General features: G+C 44.3%; 1 protein-coding gene across 1 annotated transcript in view; it reads right to left on the reverse strand.

Annotated features, from left to right (window-relative positions):
- The window catches only part of SEC14L1 (SEC14 like lipid binding 1), a 1,962,612-nt gene that overhangs the window by 147,625 nt on the left and 1,789,719 nt on the right, over positions 1 to 25,268 (reverse strand). The window contains exon 14 of the mRNA XM_044089037.1: positions 14,769 to 15,020. Within this exon, the coding sequence (XP_043944972.1) occupies positions 14,769 to 15,020 (252 nt within the window). The remainder of the gene's footprint in view (positions 1 to 14,768; positions 15,021 to 25,268) is intronic.

Below are 25,268 nucleotides of genomic sequence, written 5' to 3' on the forward strand. Positions count from 1 at the left end.
TGTGTGTCTAGCAGATGCAGGGCAAGAAAATTCATGCAGTAAAACCTTTTTTCACTGAAGTTCTTTGAGACTTGCTCAATGGTGCCCTGACTCAAGAGATTTTAGATAATGGGGGCCCAGAAGGGATATTTAATTTTGAGGAGGTTATGGCATGTCTTTCTGAGGAAGAGTGCTTTCCCAAGACATGGCATAACCATCCCTGATAATAGAGAGGACCCACTTGCCTGTGTACTTTGCACATGGTCAAGGAGAGCAACAGTCTTTGGGAAAGGGGTTAATGGGAATGAAGGCAGGAGAAGGGGTACTGCAGTGATAGTTATAGGTTTTTGCCTCAGAAGGGAGGTGTCCCCACTGCAGGTTCCATTTGGATTTTCCAGAGTATCTTTTCTTAGGGTCCCCTTTTGTTTCAGAAATCCAATGATCCCTTCTAATGAAGTAGATGAGTAGTTCCTATGGTATCTAGGAATTTAGGAGAGTAGGTCAAGTCTGCAGTCTTTCACAGTCTTAACTTGTTCTTTGAGAGTTTTTAACAGTCTGGCAGCCTGAGGACCAAAAGTACAGTTTTGTACCTACCATAAATGTAGATGTTCGAGTGTATTCACTGCTGCAATCATTACACTTGGGTTATCCTGCTGTCAGGCGGTCCCGCAGTCGGCCAGAGTTCCAAAGTCTTGGTCCGGCGTCAGATGCTGCCGCTTCTTCCCTGACGTCAGTGCGCCAGGGGTATATAAGTTGCAGCCAATGACATTTTCTTCAGTTTTTCTTGCCCCAGATGTCAGGTGCCCCCAAATAGGTAGGCAATACATACTGCTAATAAAACATACAGAAAAAATGAAAACAATACCTTCAGTTACAAGCAAATATACCCACATAGGTTGTATAGGGTAGAAAGGTATAGGTAAGTCCCAGCTAAGAAAGTGGGGATGGAGGGAGGGTAACCTGGACTGCAGCAGTGAATACACTTGAACATCTACATTTATGGTAAGTACAAAACTGTACTATGTTCATTGTGTTTCACTGTTGCAGTCATTACACTTGGGTTGAATCCCAAAGCTGAGGTTGGGTGGCTGGTTCTATAAAGGTGGCTATGAGGCCCTGCAGCACTGCTGTGGCAAAGCCAGCTCTGGATTTAGAGTAAAGAGACAAGTGGTAATGCTTGGTAAAGGTGTGCACTGAACTCCAAGTTGCAGCTTCCAAAATATCCTTGGTAGGTACTCTTCTAAGGTAGGCAGTTGAAGTGGCTGTTGCCCTGGTGGAATGTGGCCTAATGTTGCTAGGTACAGTTTTTCCATGCTGTGTGTAGCAGAAACGGATACAGTGTCCTATCCACTTTGAAATGGTCTGCTTTGAAATAGTCTTTCCCTGTGATCCTGCAGCATATGCTACAAACAATTGCTCAGTTTTCCTGAAAGCTTTTGTTTTGTCCAAGTAGAAGCGTAACTGCCTGTGTATGTCCAATGATTGCAGACGTCTCTCCCCTTTATTCTGGGGATTTGGATAAAATGTTGGCAAGTGAATAGTTTGGTTAAGAGCCACACTGGATACCACCTTTGGCATAAATGTAGGGTTTGTTCTTAAAGAAACCATGTCTTGATGAAAAATGATGAAAGGTTCCATTGCCATTAGTGCCTGTAACTGAGACTCTTCGTGCTGAGGTTATTGCCAGAAGCAGAGCAGTTTTCCATGACACATATTTTAGTTCTGCTGAATTGGCTGGCTCAAAAGGAGGTAAAGTTAGTTTTTCCAAGACAAAGTTGAGGTCCCAAGTTGGTGTTGGTGCTCTCCGGGGCAGTCTTATGTTTTTAGCCCCTCTGAGGTACTGTTTTAATAATGGATGATAGAAAATAGGAGCATCCGTGTTGTAATGAGCTGAGATGGATCTGAATAGGATTTCCTGGTGCTGGGCCTCCTGGCCTCCAAAATGACATCCATAACAGCTTTAGAGAGAGGTGTTGGCTGCTTGGCCAAGTAATCTGCCATGCAGCCAGGTTTAAGGTTTTGAGCTGGCTGTGCAGGATCTGATTGTTTTGTTGCGTCAGAAGAGGAGGAATTTGAGGTAAAATCCATGCTGGGCCTTGAGCCAAGTTCTTTAAGATTGGGTACCAGTGCTGGCGTGGCCATTCTGGGGCAATCAGGATCATTTTTGGACTTTCTTGTCTGGCTTTTAGGAGGACCTTTGACAGGAGAGGCAGTGGTGGGAAGGCATAAACTTTTAGGGTTTTCCAGCTGAATGAGAGAGCATCCACTTTCCATGCTTGTGTGTGGTAAGTCCTTGTGCAGAATATTTCTGTAGTTGGCAGTTCAGAGGGGAGGCAAAAAAGTCTATGTCTGGGCATCCCCATTTTTGTGTTATTATGCTGAATACTTGTGGGTTTAATTTCCACTCATGAGGATCCATGATGTTTCTGCTTAAGTCATCTGCCAGAGTATTTTTCTTTCCTGGCAGGAACTGTGCTTGCAGATGAACTTGATAGGTCAGTGCTGTGTTCCACAAAGTCATGGCTTGTCCGCAGAGGGGATAGGAATGAGTGCCCCCTTGCTTTTTTATGTACCATATAACTGTGGTGTTGTCCGTTTTTAGTAATAGTTGTCCTGGATGCAGAAGGTCCTTGAAAGCTGTTAGGGCATTTTGTACAGCTAGCATCTCTTTTTGATTGATGTGAAGATGCATTTGGTCTGCGGCCCACTTGCCCTGAATACATTTTCCCGCCATGTGCGCTCCCCAGGTGTAATCCGAAGCATCTGTTGTTAGTGTCTGCCTGGCTGTGGGTAAAGTGACAGGCTGTCCCTTGTTGTGGTGACATGCCTGTGCCCACCATCAAAACTCCTGTTGTAGGCAGGGAATGAGTGGCATTACTGTTTCCAAACTTTGACAGTGTTGAGTTCAAACACTTTTTAGGTACCATTGTAATTTCCTCATATGCAGTCTGGCATATGGTATTAGCAGTATGCAGGACGCCATGAACCCCAAGGCCTGCAGAAATTTTCTTGCAGGGAGTTGGGTTTTTGTTGCCATCAATTGAAAGTACTGAGTCAGTTGTCTTTGCTTGTCTGGCATGAGATAAGCCATCTGGGCCGTTGTATTTAAGCTAGCACCTAGGAATATTATCTCTTGTGAGGGCACTAGTTTTGACTTCTTTTTGTTTACTGTGTACCCTAGGCAAATTAGCAATCTTTTTACAAACGCCAGCTGCTTCAAAAGAATGTCCTTGCTCTCTGCTTGAATAAGACAGTCATCCAAGTAGGGATATATTTGAATTCCTTTTTGTCTGCAAAATGCAATTACTGGTGCCAGGCATTTTGTGAAGACCCTGGGCGCAGTAGATAAGCCAAAGGGCAGTGCAGAGAATTGGTAATGCATTGTGCCAGCTATGAATCTGAGGTATCTTCTGCAATTTTGTCTGATTGGGACATGCAGGTATGCCTCTTTGAGGTCCAAAGTAACTAGCCAAGCCTTCTTGCCCAGCATGGGAAGAAGTTGCCGTAATGTCAACATTTTGAATTTTGGAACATCCAGGTAAGTATTTAGAGTAGATAGGTCCAGAATGGGTCTCCAGGCTTTGTCCTTTCTGGGGACCAAGAAAAGTCTTGAGTAAAATCCTTGTCCTTGTTCCTGTTGTGGCACGTTTTGAATAGCTCTCATGTCCATGAGGGCTGTAATTTGTTTTTGTGCCTCTGCCCACTGATATTGTGGCAGGTCTGGCATTCCTTTTGGCCTTGGTAGAGTGTGAAAGTGGAACCTGTAACCTTGAGACACAATATCCAGAACCAATTTGTCTTGGGTGATTATATGCCAATTTTGTGAAAAAAAGAGCTAGTTTTCCCCCTAAGGAAGCTGCCAAAAGGAAAGTGCTTGGCATGTGGAGGGGGAAGTCACTGGGACGGTTTCCTATAAGGTTGTAACTTGTCTTCTCCTCCTTTTGGGGTTGAAGCACCCCACTGTCGTGGTCTGTAAGAGCCTTGGGGCTGAGATCTGCCTCTTGGGTGTCTGTATCTGCCTCTTTGTGGTCTGTCTGACACTGGAAAGGACCAATTTTTTGAAGGCCAATTTCTGCTAAATCGAGGTGGCTGTACCTGTAAGAAATCCTTCACTGTTTGCATAGATTTTGCCTTATCCTCCATTTTCTTTAATACCTCTTCTGCCTTAACACCAAACAAGATATCATGCTGTAAAGGAGCATCCAATAATTTTGCCTTAACATGATCAGGTAAACCTTGTTCTTTTAACCAAGCATGCCTTTGAATCACAGATCCTGTAACTGCGGCTCTACAAGAAGCCTCTAATGAATCAAAACCACATTGCAGAGAATGTTTTCCCACCTGTTCAGCTGCATGCAATAAATCTTGCATTTCCTTATAGTCAGGACTTTCTGAGCTTGCAAGCATTTTCTGTTTTAACAGAGACATTAAATATTGTTGGTATTTAAGCATGTGGAAGTGGCAATTTAAAGCCGTTACTGCTAAAGTTGCAGAAGTGTAAACTTTCTTCCTCCATCTATCTAATGCTCTGGAATCCCTGTCAGAAGGAAATGGATTTTTAGCAGTGGAAGCCTTTACCCCTTTGGGACCCTGGGAAATAGTTTCTGTGTCAGCAGCAGGGTTTTTGTAAAGAAATTTGAGAGAGTCAGGGACTCTGTAGTACCTATCAGGCTTGACTGGTGCTGGGGGCAAAGAATCAGGGGTTAAACTGGATTCAGAGAACACATCATCCACAATATCTAACACAGGCGTAACAGCCAGGGGCCTGTGCTGAGGCAATAAAAGAAAATCTCTGAGCCTTTTCCTGGATTCTGAATAATCCTGGCTCTCCAATGGAAATGCTCCCTCATGGTATGTAAAGTTTCCCCAAAAGAGTAATCCTCAGGAGAAGAGGCTGAAGGGATTGATTCTTCAGCATCAGAGTCCTCATAGGGGGGTAAAGAGTATCCCTTGTCTGAAGAGGAATCAGAAGAAATGGAAATCTGGTCAGAGGAATCATAGTCTGTATCCTGCCTAGGGCATTTATCGGGAGGGGGATGGGAACCCCTGATCAGAGTAATTAGGTCTTCGGCCATTTTGAGCATCTGTTTTTTAGGCATGGAGGCCTATCCAGGTGAATGCTGTACTTGTTTCTATGTCTTTAAAGGAGTTTGTTGTTTTGATAGTAAGCTGTGAAGGTCTGAAAACACCCTCAGAAGCCGATGCCTGCTCAGAGGCTCCGGACCCATCTGAGGGGGTTAATTTCCATAGGCCCAATACTTTGAGTTTCCATAGTCCTAGAAATCTCCACATGGGAGTCAGAGGCGGCCTGTGGCTCTGAGGTAGCGGGTGTCAGGGGCTGCTAAAGCGCCTCACTGAGAACCGGCGACTGGCCTAGAAGAGGCTTTGTCAGTTTTGGACCTCGGATGCCTGTCCTTATCTTTGTCTTTGCGTTTTTTGTGTATTTCGGTCGTCGGTTGTTCCGACGGCATGGTATAATTGAACCTTCGGCCAAAATAATGGCATGCAAAATCAAACAGACGTTTAATAGTGCGCTTGTTAAATCTAGCATAATACCGACAACTAGTGACATTGTGGTCTGGGCCTATGCATGGAATGCAGTAAGAATGAAAATCCTTATGAGGTATTTGCTTCCCACAAGAAATGCAATTATTAACTTTTACTGACATCGGTCTGAGGCAAGAAAAAGTTTCCCCAACGGGGTACTTAGCTTTATTGAAAACTTCGGTTCTGAAATTCAAATTCGAAAATCTCAGGAGTCGGCCAACCGGCACTTGCGAACTGTTTTTGCTTCGGGCACCGTGCGGCAAGAAAGACTGAAGTAAATGGCGTTGGCTGCAACTTGTATATCCCTGGCGCACTGACATCAGGGAAGAAGCGACAGCAACCGACGCCGGACCAAGACTTTGGAACTCTGGCCGACTGCGGGACCGCCTGACGGCAGGATAACCCAAGTGTAATGACTGCAGCAGTGATTATTTTAGTCTGGTAATTAATTTCCAACATGCAACTCAGGTAGACTTTCGCCTAGTAAGGAAAGGGCACTAGGGCAGAGAATCAGTGATTGCAAACTCATCCCCAGTGATAAAGTTGGCTCACAGCATAAACAAAAGGTTGCCACTATCAGCTGCAAGCAATGGTCACAGAAGGCTCTAAGGTCAACAGACACTAGGCTGAAGACCTGGAAGTTGACTGGAGACAAAGTACGTTTCATGGAATTACTCAGGGTTCTAGCATCCCAGAAAGAGGTGGAAACAGGTGTCAAATATTGGCTGAGCCTCGAAACAGCATGTGTTAGGACTACAGAACAGATATGTGGCCGAGCAAGGTATGGAAATAAGGTACACAAGGAAAGCTGGTAGTAGACTGCAGAAGTCCAGGAAAAAAAATCAAAAGAAAGGAACCAGTGCATGAAAAAGAGGGAGACAGAAAAGACGGACCAGGCTAGGAAAGAATACTGGTTGGCTAACAAAGACACTAAGAAAGGAGTTGCAATATCAAAGAACAGGGCATTGGAGGCACTTACCACCTTCTGGAAAGTGGCTTAGTAGGTGGCATAAAGAAACAAGGCAAAGACAGAAAGATAAAGAAGATGGTCAGATGTCCTTCATAAGGGATGCCAGCAACAACCTGCTCACCAGTCCACAGGACATCAAAGGCAGATGGAAGGAGTACTTCCAGCAGCTTCTGAATGAATAAAATGCCACAGAAGCTGTACTGCCTCAGACGCAGCCTCTGATGACAGAAGAGCCCACCCTAGCATAAGTAAGAATAGCTCTAAGGAAAATGAAGTCAGGGAAAACAGGTCATAACAGACATAATAAAGAAGCTAGGAGAGACAGGGAGAAATTGCTCCTGAGGGTACTCATAGCAGTACGGAGAGAAAAGCGTATCCCAAATTACAAGAGAATAAGCATACTCATGTCAGTGTACAAGAACAAAGGGGACATCCACAGCTGTGGGCAGTGCAGAGGTATCAAACTCCTGTCACACTGCATTAAAGTTTTGGAGAGGGTGGCTGATAAATGGATATACAAAGTAGTAAAGGGTAAGATGGGAGAACAGTTTGGTTTCAGATCAGGATACAGCACAACAGACCCAATGTTTGCAGTTAGACAGATAGCTGAGAAGAAGCTAGAGATAAGGAAAGAGTCCAACTGGGCATTCCTAGACTTGGAGAAAGCATATGATAAGGTCCCAAGAAAGTTGATTTGGGTAGTACTGTGGTGGTTCAAAGTCACAGAAACATTGGTAGAAATAGTGCAGACTATGTACAAGAACCCAATGACTCAGGTACGAACAGTACTAGTACTCTTAAGTGGGAATAGGTGTGCACCAGGGTTCAGCTACGAGCCCACTGCTGTTCATACTGGTGATGGACTATATTATCAAAAAGGTTGGAGGGGAAAGATCAAAGTAGTTAATGTATGCAAATGATGTGGTATTACAGGCAGATTCTGGGCAAGAACTTCAGCAATGTATAGGGGAACGAAATGCAAAACTGAAGGCACAAGGAATGAACCTAAATACAGATACGATGGTGGTAATGGCAGAAAACTGAGGAAATAAGCTGAGAATTAAGAAAGACGACGACAGTGGAACAGGTTAATAGTATCTGGAGGGGTGGTTGAGGAGAAGGGAAGTCTGAAAGAAGAGGTCAAAGCTAGAATCAGATGGGCTTCAGCCAACTGGCATAAAATGTCAGTTGTAGTGTATGACAGAAGAATGCCAAAGAAGCTGAAAAGTAAGGTGTACAAAAAGTACAGTTGTGTACACCTACAATATGTAGATGTTTGAGTGTATTCACTGTTGTAGTCATCACACTGGATTATCCTGCCAGGGGTAGCCCTGAGTCAGCCCAAATACCAGAGGCTTAATATTTCTGTGTCAGTTGCTGTCACTCCAGGACTGACGTCAGGTCGTCAGTGGTATAAAAACAGGCAGCCAACACCATTACATCAGTTTTTCTTGCCCCAAATCTCTGCAGCCCCCAAACAGGGAGCTAGGTTATGGTGGAATAACACCACCAGTAGAAAGTAAATACCAAATAGCACTGTAAAGAGTGAGGAAGACAGAGAAACAAGGGAGATGGAGGGTGGGAAACCAGGACTGCAACAGTGAATACACTCGAACATCTACATTTATGGTAAGTATACACAAATGTACTATGTTCTTCATGTTTCACTGTTGCAGTCATAGTCAATGCTGAAGAAATGGGAGGAGGCAGTCAAGAAGACCTGGGGCTGGCTATTATGCCCTGCAGGACTGCGGTTGCAAAGCCTGCCCTGGATTTGGAAGAGAGGCAGGTGGTAATGCTTGGTGAAGGTATGAACAGAACTCCATGTTGCAGCCTCCAAAATGTCCCTGGTAGGGGACCCCTCTGAGAAAAGCTGCAAAGGTGGAAGTTGCCCTAGTGGAATGTGTTCTGACCCCTGTGGGAGTGGTTTCCTGTGGTGTTTGTAACAGAAATGGATACAGTGTGCTATCCATTTGGAAATGGTTTGCTTTGATATGGCCTTGCCCTCTGCCCAAGCTGCAAAGCTGACTAGTAACTGATCAGATTTCCTAAAGGGCTTAATCCTATCCAAGTAAAATCTGAGCTGTCTGTGCACAGCTAAAGAGTGCAGGATCCTTTCTCCCTTACTTTGAGGTTTAGGGAAAAAGATGAGCAAATGAACAGATTGGTTGAGAGCCACACTGGACACCACTTTAGGGATGAAAGTTGGGTTAGTCCAGAGGGAGACCCTGTCAGCATGAAAAATGAAGGGTTCCACAGCCATGAGTGCTTGTAGCTCAGACACTCTTCTAGCTGAAGTGATGGCCAGAAGCAAGGCTGTTTTCTGTTTTCCAAGAGAGTAATTTTAACTCTTCTGAAGCTGCAGGCTCACTGGGGGGGTAGCGTGAGCTTTTCTAAAACAAAGTTAAGGTCCCAATCAGGGGTAGGGGCTCCTCTGCGTAGCCTTAAGTTGTTAGCCCCTCTAAGAAACTGCTTGATGCCAGGGTGTGAAAAGAGAGGTGGCTCTGTGCTGTAATGAGCAGAGATGGCAGAGGCATGGATTTTAATAGAAGAGAAGGACAGGCCCCCTGTAAAGTGGGTCTGCTAGGTAATCCAGGATGAGAAGTAAAGAGGGCTGTGCTGGTTCAGCTCCTTTAGCCTGGAGCCAGGAGCAATACCTTTTCCACTTGTCAGCATAGGATTTTCTAGTGCTGGGTCATCTGGTTTCACATATATCATCCAGGACTTGCTTGCTTTGGCTGGCCACTGGAGGAGAGGTTAATGAATAAGCCAGGCTGCCAAATTCAAGGTCTGCAATTGAGGATACAAGAACTGTCCCTTCTGCTGGGTCAGGAGAGATGGAATCTGAGGGAGGTGCCATGGAGGCAACGGTGACAGACTGCGCAGTAGTGGGTACCAGTGTTGGCATGGCTAGTCTGGGGCAATTAGGATTGCCCTTGGTCTTTCCTCTCTTATTTTGAGTAATACCCTTGTAATAATAATACGTAGAGGGGGAAATGCATAAATCGAGAGGTTTACCCATTGGAAGGATAGGGCATCCACTTTCCAGGCCTTGCTCTGAAGTTCCCTGGTGCAGAATTTGCTGAGCTGGTGGTTACTGTGGACTGGCAAATACATCCACCTTTGGGGTACCCCATTTCTGGGTTACGTGGCTGAAGGTGTTGTGGTTTAATTGCCACTTCTGTGGGTCTAGGAGATTTCTGCTTACATGGTCTGCCAGAGAGTTTTGGTTGCCTGGTAGGAATTGTGCTAGCAAGTGAATATGCGTGGCTGAAGCAGTGTGCCAAAGTGTCATGGCTAGTCTGCAGAGTGGGTAAGAGTAGGTTCCTCCCTGCTTGTTGATGTACCACATCACTGTGGTGTTGTCTGTTTTGATTAGTAGAGGGCCCGGACACAGTAGGGGTCTGAAAGCTGTCAGAGCATGCTGAACAGCTAGCATCTCTTTCTGGCTGATGTGCAGATTAATTTGATTTGGGCTCCAGTGGCCTTGAATGCACATGCTGTCCAGGTGTGCACCCCAGGCATAGTCTGACGCATCTGTGGTTAGGGTATGGGCAGCGTGGGGCTGTGAAAAGTGAAGTCCCTTGTTGTGGTTGCATGCTGCTGCCCACCAAAGAAAATATTTCTGTAGACAAGGTATCATAGGTATAACAGTTTCCAGGTCCTGAGAATGTTGACACCAAAGGCTTTTCAAGTACCACTGAAGTTTCCTCATTTGCAGTCTGGCATATGGAATTAGTAGAATGCAGGAGGTCATGAACCCTAGAGCTTGCAGGATTTTCCTTACGGATAACTGGGTTCTGGTGGCCAGTTGAGAGAAAAACCGTGTCAGATAGGCTTGTTTTTCTGGAGTAAGGAATGCCATCTGGGATGCTGTGTCCAGGCTTGCTCCCAGGAATACAATTTTCTGCTGGGGGCTAGTTTGGATTTCTTTTCATTTATAGTGTACCCCAGTGAAGTCAGTAGGTCCTTTACAAATGTCAGGTGCTGCAACAGCTTTTCCTGACTGTCTGCCTGAATCAGGCAGTCGTTCAAGTAGGAGTAAATTTTAATATTTCTTTGTCTGCAAAAAGCAATGGCTGGAGCAAGGCATTTTGTGAAAATTCTGGGAGCAGTGGATAAGCCAAAGCAAAGGGCAGAGAACTGATAATGCATAGATCCTGCCTTGAAATGTAGCAATTTCCTGCAAGAGTGTCTGATTGGGATGTGCAGATAGGCCTCTTTTAGGTCTAGGGTTGCTAACCAGGCATCTTTGGATAGCATAGGAAGAAGCTGCTGGAGGTGTTTAGAATGGATAGATCTAGGATTGGGTGCCAGGTGCCCTCTTTTCTGGGCATCAGGAAAAGTCTGGAATAGAAACCTTGGCCTATCTGGTCTGCAAGAACAGGCTGAATTGCCCTCATGGAGAGGGGGAATGAACTTGGTTTTGTGCCTCTGCCCACTGGTTTGGAGGAAGATCTGGGAACCTTTTTGGGGTGTGGAAATTAAATTTGTACCCCTGGGACAGTATGTTGAGGACCCATTGGTCGTTGGTGATGGAGGTGCAGTTTTTTGCATGGGAGGCAAGTTTTCCTCCTAGGGGCACAAGCAGGTGGGCTGAGGTAAGAGGTGGAGTTGAAAGGTCATTGTGAATTCTTTCCATAAGGGGGTGGCTTAGCACTCCCAGTTTTAGAAGTGGAGGTACTCCATTGCTTAGATCTCTGCATTCCCTGGGACTGCTGTCTGGGGGGGCAGGGTCTGCTTCCCTAGGTTTAGTCTGAGCTGGCCTAGAGGGGGCTGGAAAGGACCAGTGTTTTGAGGGGCAATGCCTACTGAATCTTGGAGGCTGGACTTGTAAAAAGACTTTAACCATCTGCATAGATTTAGCTTTTTCTTCCATCTTTTTTAAAACCTCTTCTGCCTTGGAGTCAAACAAATTGTCTTAGTTCAGTGATGCGTCCAATAATTTTGATTTGACATGGTCTGGCAAGGTCTGCTCCTTAAGCCAAGTATGTCTTCTAAGTACAGAACCTGTGACTGCTGCCCTGCAGGATGCATCTAGGGCATCAAATCCTCATTGCAGGGTATGCTTAGTAACTTGGCTTGCAGAATGCATAAGCTCTTGTAATTCTTTATTTTCTGCAGTCTGTAAAGGTAGACAATTTTTCTTTAATAAGTTCCACAGTATGTTGCTGGTATTTCAGCATGTGGACCTGACAATTTAATGCTCTAATAGCAAGAGTTGCAGAGGTGTATACTTTTTTACCCCATCTGTCTAAAGCTTGGGAGTCTCTGTCCGAAGTGGTGGGATTCTTAGCTGTGGTTGCTTTTATTCCGTTAGGTCCTTGGGAGATTATCTCTGGGTCAGCAGTAAGATTTTTGAAAAGAAATTTGTGAGAGTCAGGGACTCTAATACCACTCAGGTTTTCCTGGGAGCAGGAGGTAGAGTTATCAGGAGTCAAACTGGGTTCCATGAAAACATCATAAACAAAATCCAGAAGAGGAGGAATAGCTAAGGGTCTGTGCTGTGGTAAATCTAAAAAAAATCCCTGAATCTCTTTTTGGACTGAGGATAATCCTGGCATTCCCAAAGGAAATGCTTCCTTAAGGTATGTAGGGTTTCACCAAAAGAAAAATCCTCTGGAGGAGAGGCAGAAGGAATGGATTCTTCTGCATCTGAATACTCATAAGCAGATAAGGGCATATGAATCCTCAATCAGAAACCTCAGAGTCGGACTCTTGGTCAGATAAAGCTGCTGGGGACAAGTCTCTTTCTTTTAGAAGGGGTATGATGGCGTCCCCTAATCAGCATAAGGTCTTCTGCCATTTTTAAGCATTTGAGAGTGAGGCATGAAAGCAGGTGCTTTAGCTTGGATCTTCGTTTATTTAGGCATAGTTCTCACCCTGGGCCTTAGAAACTCGGTAGTTTTAGGAAGAATTGAAGACACGAAAGAAGTCATCGGTTTGTGTTGAATATCGGTAGTGCAAAGAGCTTCCTTGGAAGCCGATGCCTGCACAGCGGCTACAGACCCATCCAAGGTAGAGACATCCGCAGTCAAAGAAGAGTCTCGTGGCATAATGGACTCCAAACGGGTCTCGGTATCAGCCTGCAAATCCATAGATGAGGGCATCAGGGGCTGCGATAGCGCCTCACTGAGTACCAGAGAACTGGCGACTAGCTTAATGGAAGCATTGTCGGCAGTTTTGGACCTCTGCAGCCCATCTCTGTCTTTATCCTTACGGTTTTTGGAAAATCGGTAGTCAGATGGCTTATCATAGCCATTCTGGAATATGGAGAGAGCAAGAAAAAAGGATCCCCAATGGAGTACTTAGCTTTAGAAGACTTCAACTTCGGAAATGAAAACTCAGGTAGCGGCTGACCAGCACTCATGCGAACTGCTTCTGCTTCGGGCTCCTCGGCAAGAAACACTGATGTAATGGCGTCAGCTGCCTGTTTTAATACCACTGATGAGCTGACATCAGTGCTGGAGTGACAACAACTGACACAGAAATACTAAGCCTCTGTTATTCGGGCCGACTGAGGGCTACCTCTGGCAGGATAACCCAAGTGTGATGCCTGCAACAGTGAAACACGAAGATCAGTACTGTAACCAGTACTACTGTATGGCACAGAAACCTGGGCGGTAAAGGCAGAGCAGAAGAGAAGGTTAGAGGTGATGGAAATGAAGTGCCTGAGAAGGGTGGTAAGATGCACACTGTGAGAGACATTAAGCAATGAAGACATAAGAGCAGAAGCCAAAGAAGCTCCAACTGCAGAAAAGATCAAAGAGGATATATGGTGGTATGGGCACATGCAGAAAACCAAAATACACTCTGCTGAAGAATATTTGGGACAGACGGGAAGAAGGTAAGAGGAAATGAGGGTGTCCAGCAAAGAGGTTGATGGACTGTGTGAGACAAGATCTGTGACAGGCAGGCATCAAAGAAGGCAGGAGTAAGCCACTGAACAGAGAGAAATGGTGACAGTTAATATGACACCCCTGCCACATGTAGAAAAATGGAAAAAAGGGGGTTGATGATGATGAATAAACTGCACTAAAGGTAAGGGTAGCAGAAGTGTAAACCTTCTTTTGCCACCTACCCACAGTTCTACTGTGTTTCATTAGGGTGGGCAGATGCACCATGCAGAAGTTTAAAGGAATTATCTGAACAGAGAGAGATACTGTATAAGGGTCTGCCACTGGATTCTTGTCAAAATAGGTTAAGTCATAAGGCACCTTGTAAAACCGGTATGGTCTCTTAAAAGCTGGTGGCTGAGAATCAGGCACAGAAGAGGTGGCCTGAAAGGCATCCTGGAAAGCCTCGAGGACAGGAGGGACTGGAGAAAGGGCAGGGGTACCCATCTCCAAAACGGTATACCTCCTCTTCTGAACACCTGACAACTGTATGGCTTGCCTTTCAAACAGTTTCATCATGTTTTTTTTATAGTCACCCCAAAGGAAGTTTCCTCAATACAGGAATTCAGTAGGAGGGAGTCCTCTTCGTTAGAAGAGATTTGCCCTGGAGAATGCAGTTAAGAGGAATAGTCCAGAAAATGGTAAGAGTCATAGCCCTGTGCCTCATCAGAACAGGAGGAAACCAGGGTAGGTTTTTTGAGGGATAGCCTGTGGTTGCACAGACTGAAAAGGAGGACATTTCAAAGGCATAATAGCTTTGAAAGGTTCTATATCAAAAGACTGAAGAGGCATTTAATCAAACACAAAGAGCGAATATACTAAAGTGCAAATGCTCAAAATAGCGATTTCTTTCCCTGGGAAAGAAATCGCTAGCACACACAAACACTTTCAAACATAACATGGGGGGCTGTGCCCCCCACATACATCCTAACTAAATATACCAACTCCTAGATGGGACTACAGTGGGGAAAGGGGCAAACACACAGAGACGGCCAAGCGATTTCTTTCCCAGGGAAAGAAATTGCTGTTTTGAGCGTTCAAGCTTTAGTGCATTCGCTCTGTGTGTCGACGAAGAGGTGTTCAATTAAACGCCTCTTCGGTCTATTGATATAGACCCACTTTGAACAACCCCTGTGAGAAGTCTATCCACTCCTTTTCTGTAACTGCTCAGGGAGAGGCCGCATGCCTTTTTTTTTTTTTTTTTTTTTTTAATGCTCATCATTTCTTTAATTTTACATGTACTCACAAGAAAACAAGCTATGGAAGTTGCAACCAGTTCTGGTTAGGTCCTTTAAATGCAGACATTCACGGTTAAAATAAAAGTCTCAAGCTTCCCAGAAAGAAAAGCACACCAATTACATTTATGTAAACTTTACCTGAACACTCTCACCCTCCTTGCAAATCAGTGGAGACTCTACCAAGCTGTAATCTTTGCCAAGTTGCCACATCTTGTCAATCAGCTGCATGTTGTTTCCACCAGGGCATGTGATGCTGTGTGCCACCAGAGTATCTTTCTTAGGGGGTTGTGGTGCCCTTTTTGAGTGATAGATGTTAAAAGTGATGTCGCCTTTACAAACATCAAAATCCCAAGTTATCACACAAGATGCCTCCACAATTTCAACTAAGATCTGAAATGAAAGAGGAGGAATACGTATAAGTAGCAAGCTAACACTAGATCATATCACTTTTTTGGTTAATCTAGGGCAAACAGATGTCTGAGCTTATTGCTACAGCTTACTACTCCACTAAAATCTGTTGAAATAGGTTTTATTAATTAATCAAGCATGTACACTAGCAATGCCCAAGATGCATTTTACATTATGGCCTAGGTGATATGTTTTTACTTTTATAACTTTTACTTTTATATATGTTAGTTTATGCTAGTTATGTATAGTTTTCATACATCTGGCCCTTTATCACACACATTTTGTTTTAAATCTTTAAACAACTGCAGCCTTAGAAAATCATTTTGTCTTCCTAGGTATTCCATCCCTATAAAATAATCTCTGTATACTGTGACATTTAAAGAAAGCACATCTTAGTTGTTTTTTCATTTCTATAATGGCAAGGCTGCAGTAGTGGATGAGATCTGTCCAGAAAGGCTAAAGGCAGGGGATGTCCAAGGTGACCTGTCTCTTGCTGTTCGAGCAATCAAAAAGTACAGTTGTGTACACTTACCATAAATGTAGAAGTTCGAATGTATTCACTGTTGCAGTCATCACACTTGGTTTATCTGCCTGCAGGTAGCCCTCAGTCAGCCGAATACCAGAGACTTAGTATTTCTGCATCAGTTGCTGCTGCTTCAAGACTGTTGTCAGGTCGTCAGGGGTATAAAAATAGGCAGCCGACCCCATTACATCAGTTTTTCTTGCCCCAAATATCAGGAGCCCCCAAATAGGGAGCTAAGTTATGGTGGGAAAACACCACCAGTAAAAAGTAAATACCAATATCCCTGTAAGGTGTGAGTAATAGTAACAGAGAAGAGAAAGAGAGGGAGAGAGAGAGGCAAGGGGGCTAGAGGGTGGGAAACCCGGACTGCAACAGTGAATACACTCGAACATCTACATTTATGGTAAGTGTACACAACTGTACTATGTTCTTCATGTTTCACTGTTGCAGTCATCACACTAGGGTTGATTCCCAAAGCTGAAGAATGGGTGGAGGCAGTCAAGAAGAGTTGGGGCTGGCTAGTATGCCCTGCAGGACTGCTGTTGCAAAGCCCACCCTGGATTTGGAAAAGATAGGCAGGTGGTAATGCTTGGTGAAGGTATGAACAGAACTCCAAGTAGCAGCGTCCAGAATTTCCCTGATAGGGACTCCTTTGAGAAAGGCTGTAGAGGTTGAAGTTGCCCTAATGGAATGCGTTCTGACCCCCCTGAGGGAGTAGTTTCCATGTTGTTTGTAACAGAAATGGATACAGTGTGCTATCCATTTGGAGATGGTTTGTTTTGATATGGCCTTGCCCTCTGCCCCTGGTGCAAAGCTGACTAGTAACTGGTCAGATTTCCTGAAGGGCTTAGTCCTATCAAGGTATAATCTGAGCTATTTGGGCACATCTAAAGAGTACAGGATCATTTCCACCCTATTTTGTGGATTAGGGAAAAAGGTGAGCAAATGGATAGATTAGTTGAGAGCCACACTGGACACCACTTTAGGTATAAAATTAGGGTTAATCCTGAGGGAGACCCTGTCAGCATGAAAAATAATGAAGGGTTCCACAGCCATAACTGCTTGCAGCTCAGACACTTTTCTAGCTGAAGTGATGGCCAGAAGCAAGGCTGTTTTGCAAGACAGGTATTTTAACTCTGCAGGCTCAAAGGGGGGTATAGTGTGAGCTTTTCCAACACAAAATTAAGGTCCCAAGCAGGGGTGGTGGCTCTTCTTGGTGGCCTTAAGTTGTTAGCCCCTCTCAGGAACTGTTTGATGACAGGTTGGGAGAAGAGGTGGCTCAGTGTTGTAATGAGCTGAGATGGCAGAGGCATGGATCTCAAGGGAAAAAATGATAGGCCTCTGTGGAGTACATCTGCTAGGTAATCCTGGATTAGAGGTAAGGAGTGCAGTGTTGTGTCCTCTCCTTTAGACTGAATCCAGGAACTATACCTTTTCCACTTATCAGCATAGGATTTCCTTGTACTGGGTCTTCTGGCTTCAAGAATGACGTCCAGCACCTGCTTGCTTAGGCTTGTCACTGGGGGAGAATTCAAGGAATAAGCCAGGCTGCAAGCTTAAGGGTCTGCAGTTGCGGATGCAAGATCTGTCCCTCCTGCTGAAGTGACAGGCTGCGCAGTAGTGGGTACCAATGCTGGAGTGGCCAGTCTGGGGTAATCAGGATTGCGCTTGGTCTGTCCTGTCTTATCTTGAGTAATATTCTTGTAAGAAGAGGCAGAGGGGGAAATGCATATCTTGAAAGGTTTACCCACTGAAAGGATAGGGCCATCCACTTTCCAGGCCCTGCTGTGAGGTGTCCTGGTGCAGAAATTTTCTGAGCTGGTGATTGTAGGGGGAGGCAAAAAGGTCCATCTCCGGGGTCCCCCATTTCTGTGTTAGAAACCTGAAAGTGCTGGGGTCTAATTGCCACTCATGTGAGTCTAGGAGATTTTTGCTTAAGTTGTCTCCAGAGTTTTGTTTGCCTTGCAGGAATTGAACTTGCAGATGAATATGAATGTCCAAGGCCGTGTTCCACACGGCCATGGCTAGTCTGCACGGTGGGTAAGAGTGGGTTCCCCCCAGCTTGTTGATGTACCACATGACTGTGGTGTTGTCTGTTTTTATTAGCAGGGGTCCTGGTGACTGTAGGGGGTCTGAAAGCTGTTAGAGCATGCTGAATTGCCAGCATCTCTTTTTGGTTGATGTGCAGATTAATTTGACTTGGGCTCCAGTGGCCCTGAATGCACTTGTCGTCCAGATGTGCCCCCCCCCCCCAAGGCATAGTCTGATGCATCTGTGGTTAGGGTCTGGGTGGCTTGGGGTTGAATAAAGGGAAGTCCCTTGTTGTGGTTGCATGCTGCTGCCCACCAAAGAAACTCTGTGTTTAGACAAGGTATGACAGGTATGATGGTTTCGGGTCCTGAGAATGTTGGCACCCAAGACTTTTTAAATACCACTGAAGTTTCCTCATATGCAGTCTGGCATATGGAATTAGGAGAATGCAAGAGGCCATGAACCCTAGGGCCTGCAGGATTTTTCTTGAGGACAGCTGGGTTCTGGTGGCAATTTGAGCGAAGTAGCCTATTAGGCTTGTTTTTCTGCAGTAAGGAAAGCCATCTGGGATGCTGTGTCCAAGCTTGCTCCCAGGAATACAATCTTTTGACTGGGGACTAGTTTTGATTTCTTTTCATTGATACTGTACCCCAGGGAGGTTTGAAGGTTCTTTACAAATGTTAGATGCTGCAACAGCTTTTCCAGACTGTCATCCTGAATCAGGCTATCGTCCAAGTAAGGGTAAATTTGAATTTTTCTCTGTCTGCAATAGGCAGTGGCTGGAGCCAGGCATTTTGTGAAGACTCTGGGAGCAGTGGATAAGCCAAAGGGAAGTGCAGAGAACTGATAATGATTAGATCCCTGTCCTGAAATGTAGATACTTCCTGCATGAGTCCCTGATAGGGATGTGCAGATAGTTTTTTTTGGGGTTGGCAGTGAGTGGAAGTAAAATTTGTACCCCTGGGATACAATGTTGAGGACCCATCAGTCTTTGGTGATGGAGGTCCAGTTTTTTGCATGATGAGCAAGCTTTCCTCCTAGGGGCACGAGCAATTGGACAGTAGTGAGGAGTGGAGTTGAGAAGTCATTGTGAATTCTTTCCATAAGGGGGTGGCTTAGCACTCCCTGTTTTAGAAGTGGAGGTACTCTATTGCTTAGATCTCTGCATACCCCAAGACTGTAATGCGGGGGGGGGGTCTATTTGCCCTGGGTCTAGTTTGAGATGGCCTTGAGGGGGCTGGAAAGGACCAATGTTTCGAGGGGTAATGCCTACTGAATCCTGGAAGCTGCACTTGCAAAAAACTTTGACCGTCGCATAGACTTAGCTTTTTCTTCCATCTTTTTAGAAACTCTTCTGCTTTGGTGCCAAACAGATTGTCCTTGTTCAAAGGAGCGTCTAGTAATTTTGATTTGAGATGGTCTGGCAAAGTCTGTTCCTTAAGCCAAGCTTGCATTCTCAGTACAGAACCAGTGACTGCTGCCCTGCAAGTTGGTTCTAGGGCATCAAAGCCACACTGCAAGGTATGCCTGCTGACTTGGCTTGCAGGATGCATAAGCTCCTGTAATTCTTTATTTTCTGCACAGTCTGTAAAGGTAAATAATTTTTGCTTAAGTTCCATAATATGTTGCTGGTATTTCAGCAAGTGAAACTGTCAATCCAATGCCCTAATGGCAGCAGTTGCAGAGGTGTATGCTTTTTTGACCCCATCTGTCTAAAGCTCGGGAATCCCTGTCCGAAGGAGTGGGATTCTTAGCTGTAGTTGCTTTTATACCTTTAGGACCCTGGGAAATGACCTCTGGGTCAGCAGTATGATTTTTGAAAAGAAATTTGTGAGAGTCAGGGACTCTGCAGTACCGGTCTGGTTTCCTTGGAGCAGGAGGTAAGTATCAGGAGTTAAGACTGGATTCCATAAAGACATCATCGACAACATCCATGACAGGAGGGATAGTTAAAGGTCTATGTTGTGGCAAATCTAAAAATTAGCTGAGTCTCTTTTTGAACTGAGGATAATCCTGGCATTCCCAGTGGAAATGCTCTCTTACAGTATGTAGGGTTCCCCAAAAGAAAATTCCTCTGGAGGGGAAGCAGAGGGAATGCAGTCCTCTGCACCTGAATCCTTATAAGCAGATAAGGGCACATCTTCATATTCAGAAACCTCAGAGTCGTCGCACTCTTGGTCAGTTAAGGCTGCTGGGGACAGGTCTCTCTTTTAGCAGGGGAAGGCTGGCTTCCCCTAATCGGCATAATCAGGTCTTCTGCCATTTTAAGCATTTGATTTTGTGGCAAGGAAGCAGGTGCTTGAGATTGGGTCATCGTTTTTTTAGGCATAGCTCGTACTCTTGGCCTTAGAAACTCATTAGTTTTAGACAAAACTGAAGATGCAAAATTAGTCGTTGGTCTGTGTCAAGTATCAGTAATGCGAAGAAATTCCTCGGAAGCCGGTGCCTGCACAGCGGCTCCGGACCCATCCAAAGAAGAGACATCCGCAGGTTCCATAGTCAAAGAAGAGTCTTGTGGCATATACTGGAATCCGAACAGGTCTCAGTAGTGGCCTGCGAATCCATTGAAGTGGGCATCAGGGGGTGCAAAAGTGCCTCACTGAGTACCGGTGAACTGGTGACTAGCTTAATGGAAGAGTCGTCGGCAGTTTTGGACATGTGCGGTCTTGTCTCTGCCTTTATCCTTACGTTTTTTCGGAAGATCGGTAATCGGATGGCTTACCAAAGCCATTTCGTAATACGACGATCAAGAGCGAAAGTATTTAGTGACAATAAGGGCCCAATGACGAATAGTTTGAGTTTTGAACAAAGCACAAAACCGACAGTGAGGTACGTTGTGGTCTGGGCCTAAACAGGTGATGCAGTAAGAATGGAAATCTCTATGTGGTATTTGCTTTCCACAGGCAAGACAATTATTAACTTTTTCTGACATCGGTTAGAGCAAGAAAAAAGGATCCCCTATGGGGTACTTAGCTATAGAAGACTTCAGGATGATTCAATTCAGAAATGAAAACTCCGGTAGTGGCCGACCAGCACTTGTGCGAACTGCTGCTGTTTCAGGCTCCTCGGCAAGAAAGACTGGTGTAATGGGTTTGGCTGCCTGTTTTTATAACCCTGATGACCTGACGTCAGTCTTGAAGCGACAGCAACTGATGCAAAAATACTAAGTCTCTGGTATTCGGGCCAACTGAGGGCTACCTGCAGGCAGATAACCCAAGTGTGATGACTGCAACAGTGAAACAAGAATAACATCCCCAGTCTTATTTGACCTTCTATTTTGTTACAAAACCAGTGGCCCTATAAGTATTCATACTAGGGTCCTAAATTTAATTCCTTAACTCGACATATTCCCAGCCTATGGAACCAGTTGCTACTACAGATCAAGCAAATACCTTCTGAGAAAGTTCAGTATACCTTTACTGCAAAGGATGTTCTGTTTATAAGCAAAGGGTTCCTACTGCAATGCTTGTGACTAATGCTTAATTTGTTCAGAACTGTTACACTTGGGCTGCTGTTTAAGGCATACTTTGTCCTTGTGATTGATGCCATATTAGACAAACAATCTGACAAGTCTGTGTTCAGATGCAAGAACATATAGGTGACAACTTGCCCGTTCATGACTACTTTTGATTTAGTTACTGACCATGATCCTGATCTGACGAATTTCTTCATTATGCTCCGCTGTCAACTTTATTGTACCGTTTCTCTTACTGGTTGTTTCCTTGGACTAGATTTGCTTAATGACTGCTTTTCATACTACTACCATACCTTGAAGGAATTCTAACTGAGGAAGTAATATGCTTATAATTGGATGATAAAATCATTTTAACCATGCTGCCAGCTGCAAGGGTTTGCTTCATTTGAAATTTTACTGAGTAAGGTGAACATCTGCATCACTTTTGTTTCATTATGACATTTTGTCTGACCAATTTTCACTGGAAAATATACTCTCTGGACTATGCAACTGCAACCTTCTGTCCCTAAACTTCAGACAGTACAAACTGGTTTGAATACCGTTATTCCCATCACTCTTAGTAAATTAACTTGTATAACTAGCTAGCCATTTTTCAACCTATTCAGTGTATGCAAACACTGTGGTTATCCACAGACCCCAGGAATACAGAAATAAAATTAGTGTTCTTGAGAAGCTGTTCTATAAACAGTGTGAAAAGTTGCCTGCATTTGCTCTTTCTGAGCTAAAGCTTGAAGATCTGATGATCAATATTGGCACAAAAGCCAGCAAGACAAATTTCTAAAGGATGTATCACCAGATTTCATCTAAATCCAATTTGTTGTTTACAGAGGAGGCTAAATAAAACCATCCATTCTGTAAACCACATACCCTGATTACCTACGTGGTGGTAACAAGCTAAGCAGGGAAAACCTTACATACCTATACACAACAATGGTCGTGGCTACCTCCTGGGGAATATGCAAAGGCGTTTCCAAGCCACATGACCGAGACATCTCCAGTGAGCTGGAGTCATCCCCAGGGCCAGCTTCCATTGGGTTAGTCCTGATACACTACACATGATGGATGTCCATGGTCATCCAACCTACATGCCTAAACCCCCTTATCTGACTTCTCTTAATTCTGAACAGTGGCTCTAAGATCCTCCTAGACTGCTAGGCTCCTAACTCTGTCATGGGGAGTAAGTCCAGCAATCCTTAAACAAAAAAAAAATCTTGTATTCACTGCTTTGCAAGTGTGATCTTATCCTGTCATTCACTTCTCTAGGTCCACTATCATAAGTGAGAGTTGGAGCTCTAGCTGGTGACAACTGAGGTGTTCATCTATAATTCAGTTTTCATTTCACCAGCACAGTCAATTACAACACCTATAGAACTGCTGCCATTTCACCCAACTGTGAACAATTTCCAGAACCCCCTCCCACTCTTATTCTTGAAGAATACCATGAGACAATTAAACTAATTAAATTTGTCAGAACTATTTTCACATTAAATCATCACCGAATCCTGGCACTGGACAGGCAGCTGACCGTGACTTTCTTCCTTGCCCAACCTGGTGAGTGGGACATCCGTGTCGCTCACTACTGAATCACCAATCACAAGAAACCTTGGTTATTGAATGTTACACCTTACATGCTTGGTGGGTGAGACCTTGGTGTTGCCACGTGTCATGGGTGCTGTGGAAACTGTGTTAGCTGTAGCAGAGTTGTGTTTTGGAGGTCTCTGGTGTTTTGGTAAGTTTTTTTTTGAGAGAATCTCTGCATAGGTGGATTTATGTGGTTGATGAGTACTTTGTGTATGAGTAGTGTTACTATGTGTAAATGTAGTGGTGGGTGAGTTGACAACCTTCTCCGTGTTACTGTTTTGAGTGAGAGCATAGATTCTAGATTCTTGGTGTAAATACATCTCTAACACTCTGTACTACACTGTGTTATTAGTAGAGGGTTGTCTGTGCACAAGACAATTGTTACACTGCCTCAAGACACCGAAGTCAAAAAGGTTGGCAGGAGAAAGAAGGGTAGTCCAACTGCCCATAATGCTAGGTTGAAGACTGTTATCACTAGGGGTGGCCTTTCAGAAACGATCACGGAGGAGCTTGGTGAATGGATATTTTGGTCTGGGTTTTAATGGAAAATTTGTTGAATTTAACTGTCAGGCTTTGCTGCACTTGTGAGCGGTAGTGTACATCCGCAAACAATGAGATTCAGAGCCTAAATACCAGAAGCTAAAACTTGGAAGAAAAAAAACTCCTCCTCTAACAAAATTCAATAGGCCCAATGAGGATGCTTATTCCAAGCCTTACGCAGGCTTCCTTTACCAGTCAGGTGCCAATCAAACATAATTTTCTTACAAAAGTGCAGACAGGCGCCTTCCAATCCAAGACTGCCTGGAAAATGTGGTCAGAGCAAACAAACCACTATAAAGAATTACAGAAGCAGCAGGCCTGGATATGGACCATGCTACAGCTACTAGCTACCTTAGTTTCAGCAGGAAACACTACAGAATATTTAACACAAGAGAAAAACAGCAGTGAGACAATGAACTGTTTAAAACAGCAGAAAATCAGACAGCAGGCTTTAAAAATGACAAACAGTTAACAGATCACAATTAAGTAGCAGGCAGAACAAATATCTTTACAACAGTGACAAAAATGCCAGTAAATACTGAAGCAGTGGAAACAATAAAAAAAAAGCTTGCTAAACAGTGAAAACAATAACATTTGATTTTACAGACAAAGTGTAGCAGGCAACTGCAGCATAACAGAGTAGTTTAGTACACAGTAAATAAACACAGTATAAAAGTAGGCGGCAGGCAATAAAAAAGTGCATTCAGGCCTCTCAGCAACAAGTACAGTTATGGCTCTGTCATGGTTCATGTCGGTGTGAATGACCTGAGATGCACCTCACTGGACTATATGAAGACAGACATGATGGAGCTTTCTGAGTGCGTGTCCCAGGCAGGTATGTCCCTAGCCTTGAGCAGCATACTACCCTCACCTAGAATGATACCACAGTACAAAAAAAAAAAAAAAAAAAAAAAACACTATTTCAATAATTGCCTTAGTTTTTGATGTCACTCCAAGGGGACCCAGTTTCTGTCTGCCTGGGAAGCTATGGTTGACAAACCTTGCTGCTTTGCCATAGAGTTTGCACCTGGCACCCCTAGGCTTTCAGCTGTTGGCAAAGTCTCTCGCCTCCCTCATAGCATCTTTTTTAAGCAAGGTCTCGAAAACATTACAGACATGAAATTAATCAACCAGAACAAAATAAGAGTCATGCTGCAAAACACTAGGACCTTAAACCACAAAATGCATTCCTTGGAAGCTTTTCTATCACTAGAAGTAGATGTCTGTGCAGTCACAGAAACCTGAATTAAGGCCTCAGAGTACCCCTGGCCTGCAAGGATACAATGCCTTCCACACCTTTAGGCCGCAAAATGAACATGTAAAAACTAAAGGAAGTGGTGTTTCACTCTATATTAGAAATAAATTCACCTCACATCTAGAATGGACAGCTCCATGGAGTTACTCTAGGTGCAGGTTATGGTGGGTAAGACTCCCATTCAAGTCCTTGCCAGTTATAGATCCCCCTCCATGGGTCACGGCACCCACAAAGCCTACTTAACCAAACTGAAGACAATCCAAATTTTACTGAACACACTGGTTATATGGTATTTCAATTATCTCACCATCAACTGGGAAACCTACTTTAGCCCAAACTTGCTAGCACAATAGTTCTATGACTTTGTGAATTCAAATACCCTGCAGCAAATTGTCCATATCCTGATAAAAGGAACAAACATTCTAGATCTGGTCCTCACCAATATGTCAAACAGGTGCACTGGTGCAACTGTTGTACCTTCATTAGTTAAAACTGACCAAATTTCAGTAACCTTCGAACTGACACAAACACCAGAACTCACAAAGGGTGAAATCAGACTAAAAAACTTCACCAATGCAAACTATACCCTCCTAGGTGAAGGTACAAATGCATTCCAAGCCTCACCCCAAGCTGAAAGTGGTAACTACTCCAAAGATTTACACTAAAGCCCTGTACAATCACTTGCATATGTGTATAAACTCGGCTGTACCACACAGAAAAAGCCAAAGCCCCAAGTGACATCCAGCTGCATGGTGGACTTCCAGCATCAACAAACTCTACAATAAATGCAAAAAGTTGCTGTCCAGGAAAACAAAGACAAGGACT

The sequence above is a fragment of the Protopterus annectens genome, chromosome 12.part0 (genome assembly GCF_019279795.1).
Source record: "Protopterus annectens isolate FY-2018-M chromosome 12.part0, PAN1.0, whole genome shotgun sequence".
NCBI lineage: Eukaryota > Metazoa > Chordata > Ceratodontiformes > Protopteridae > Protopterus > Protopterus annectens.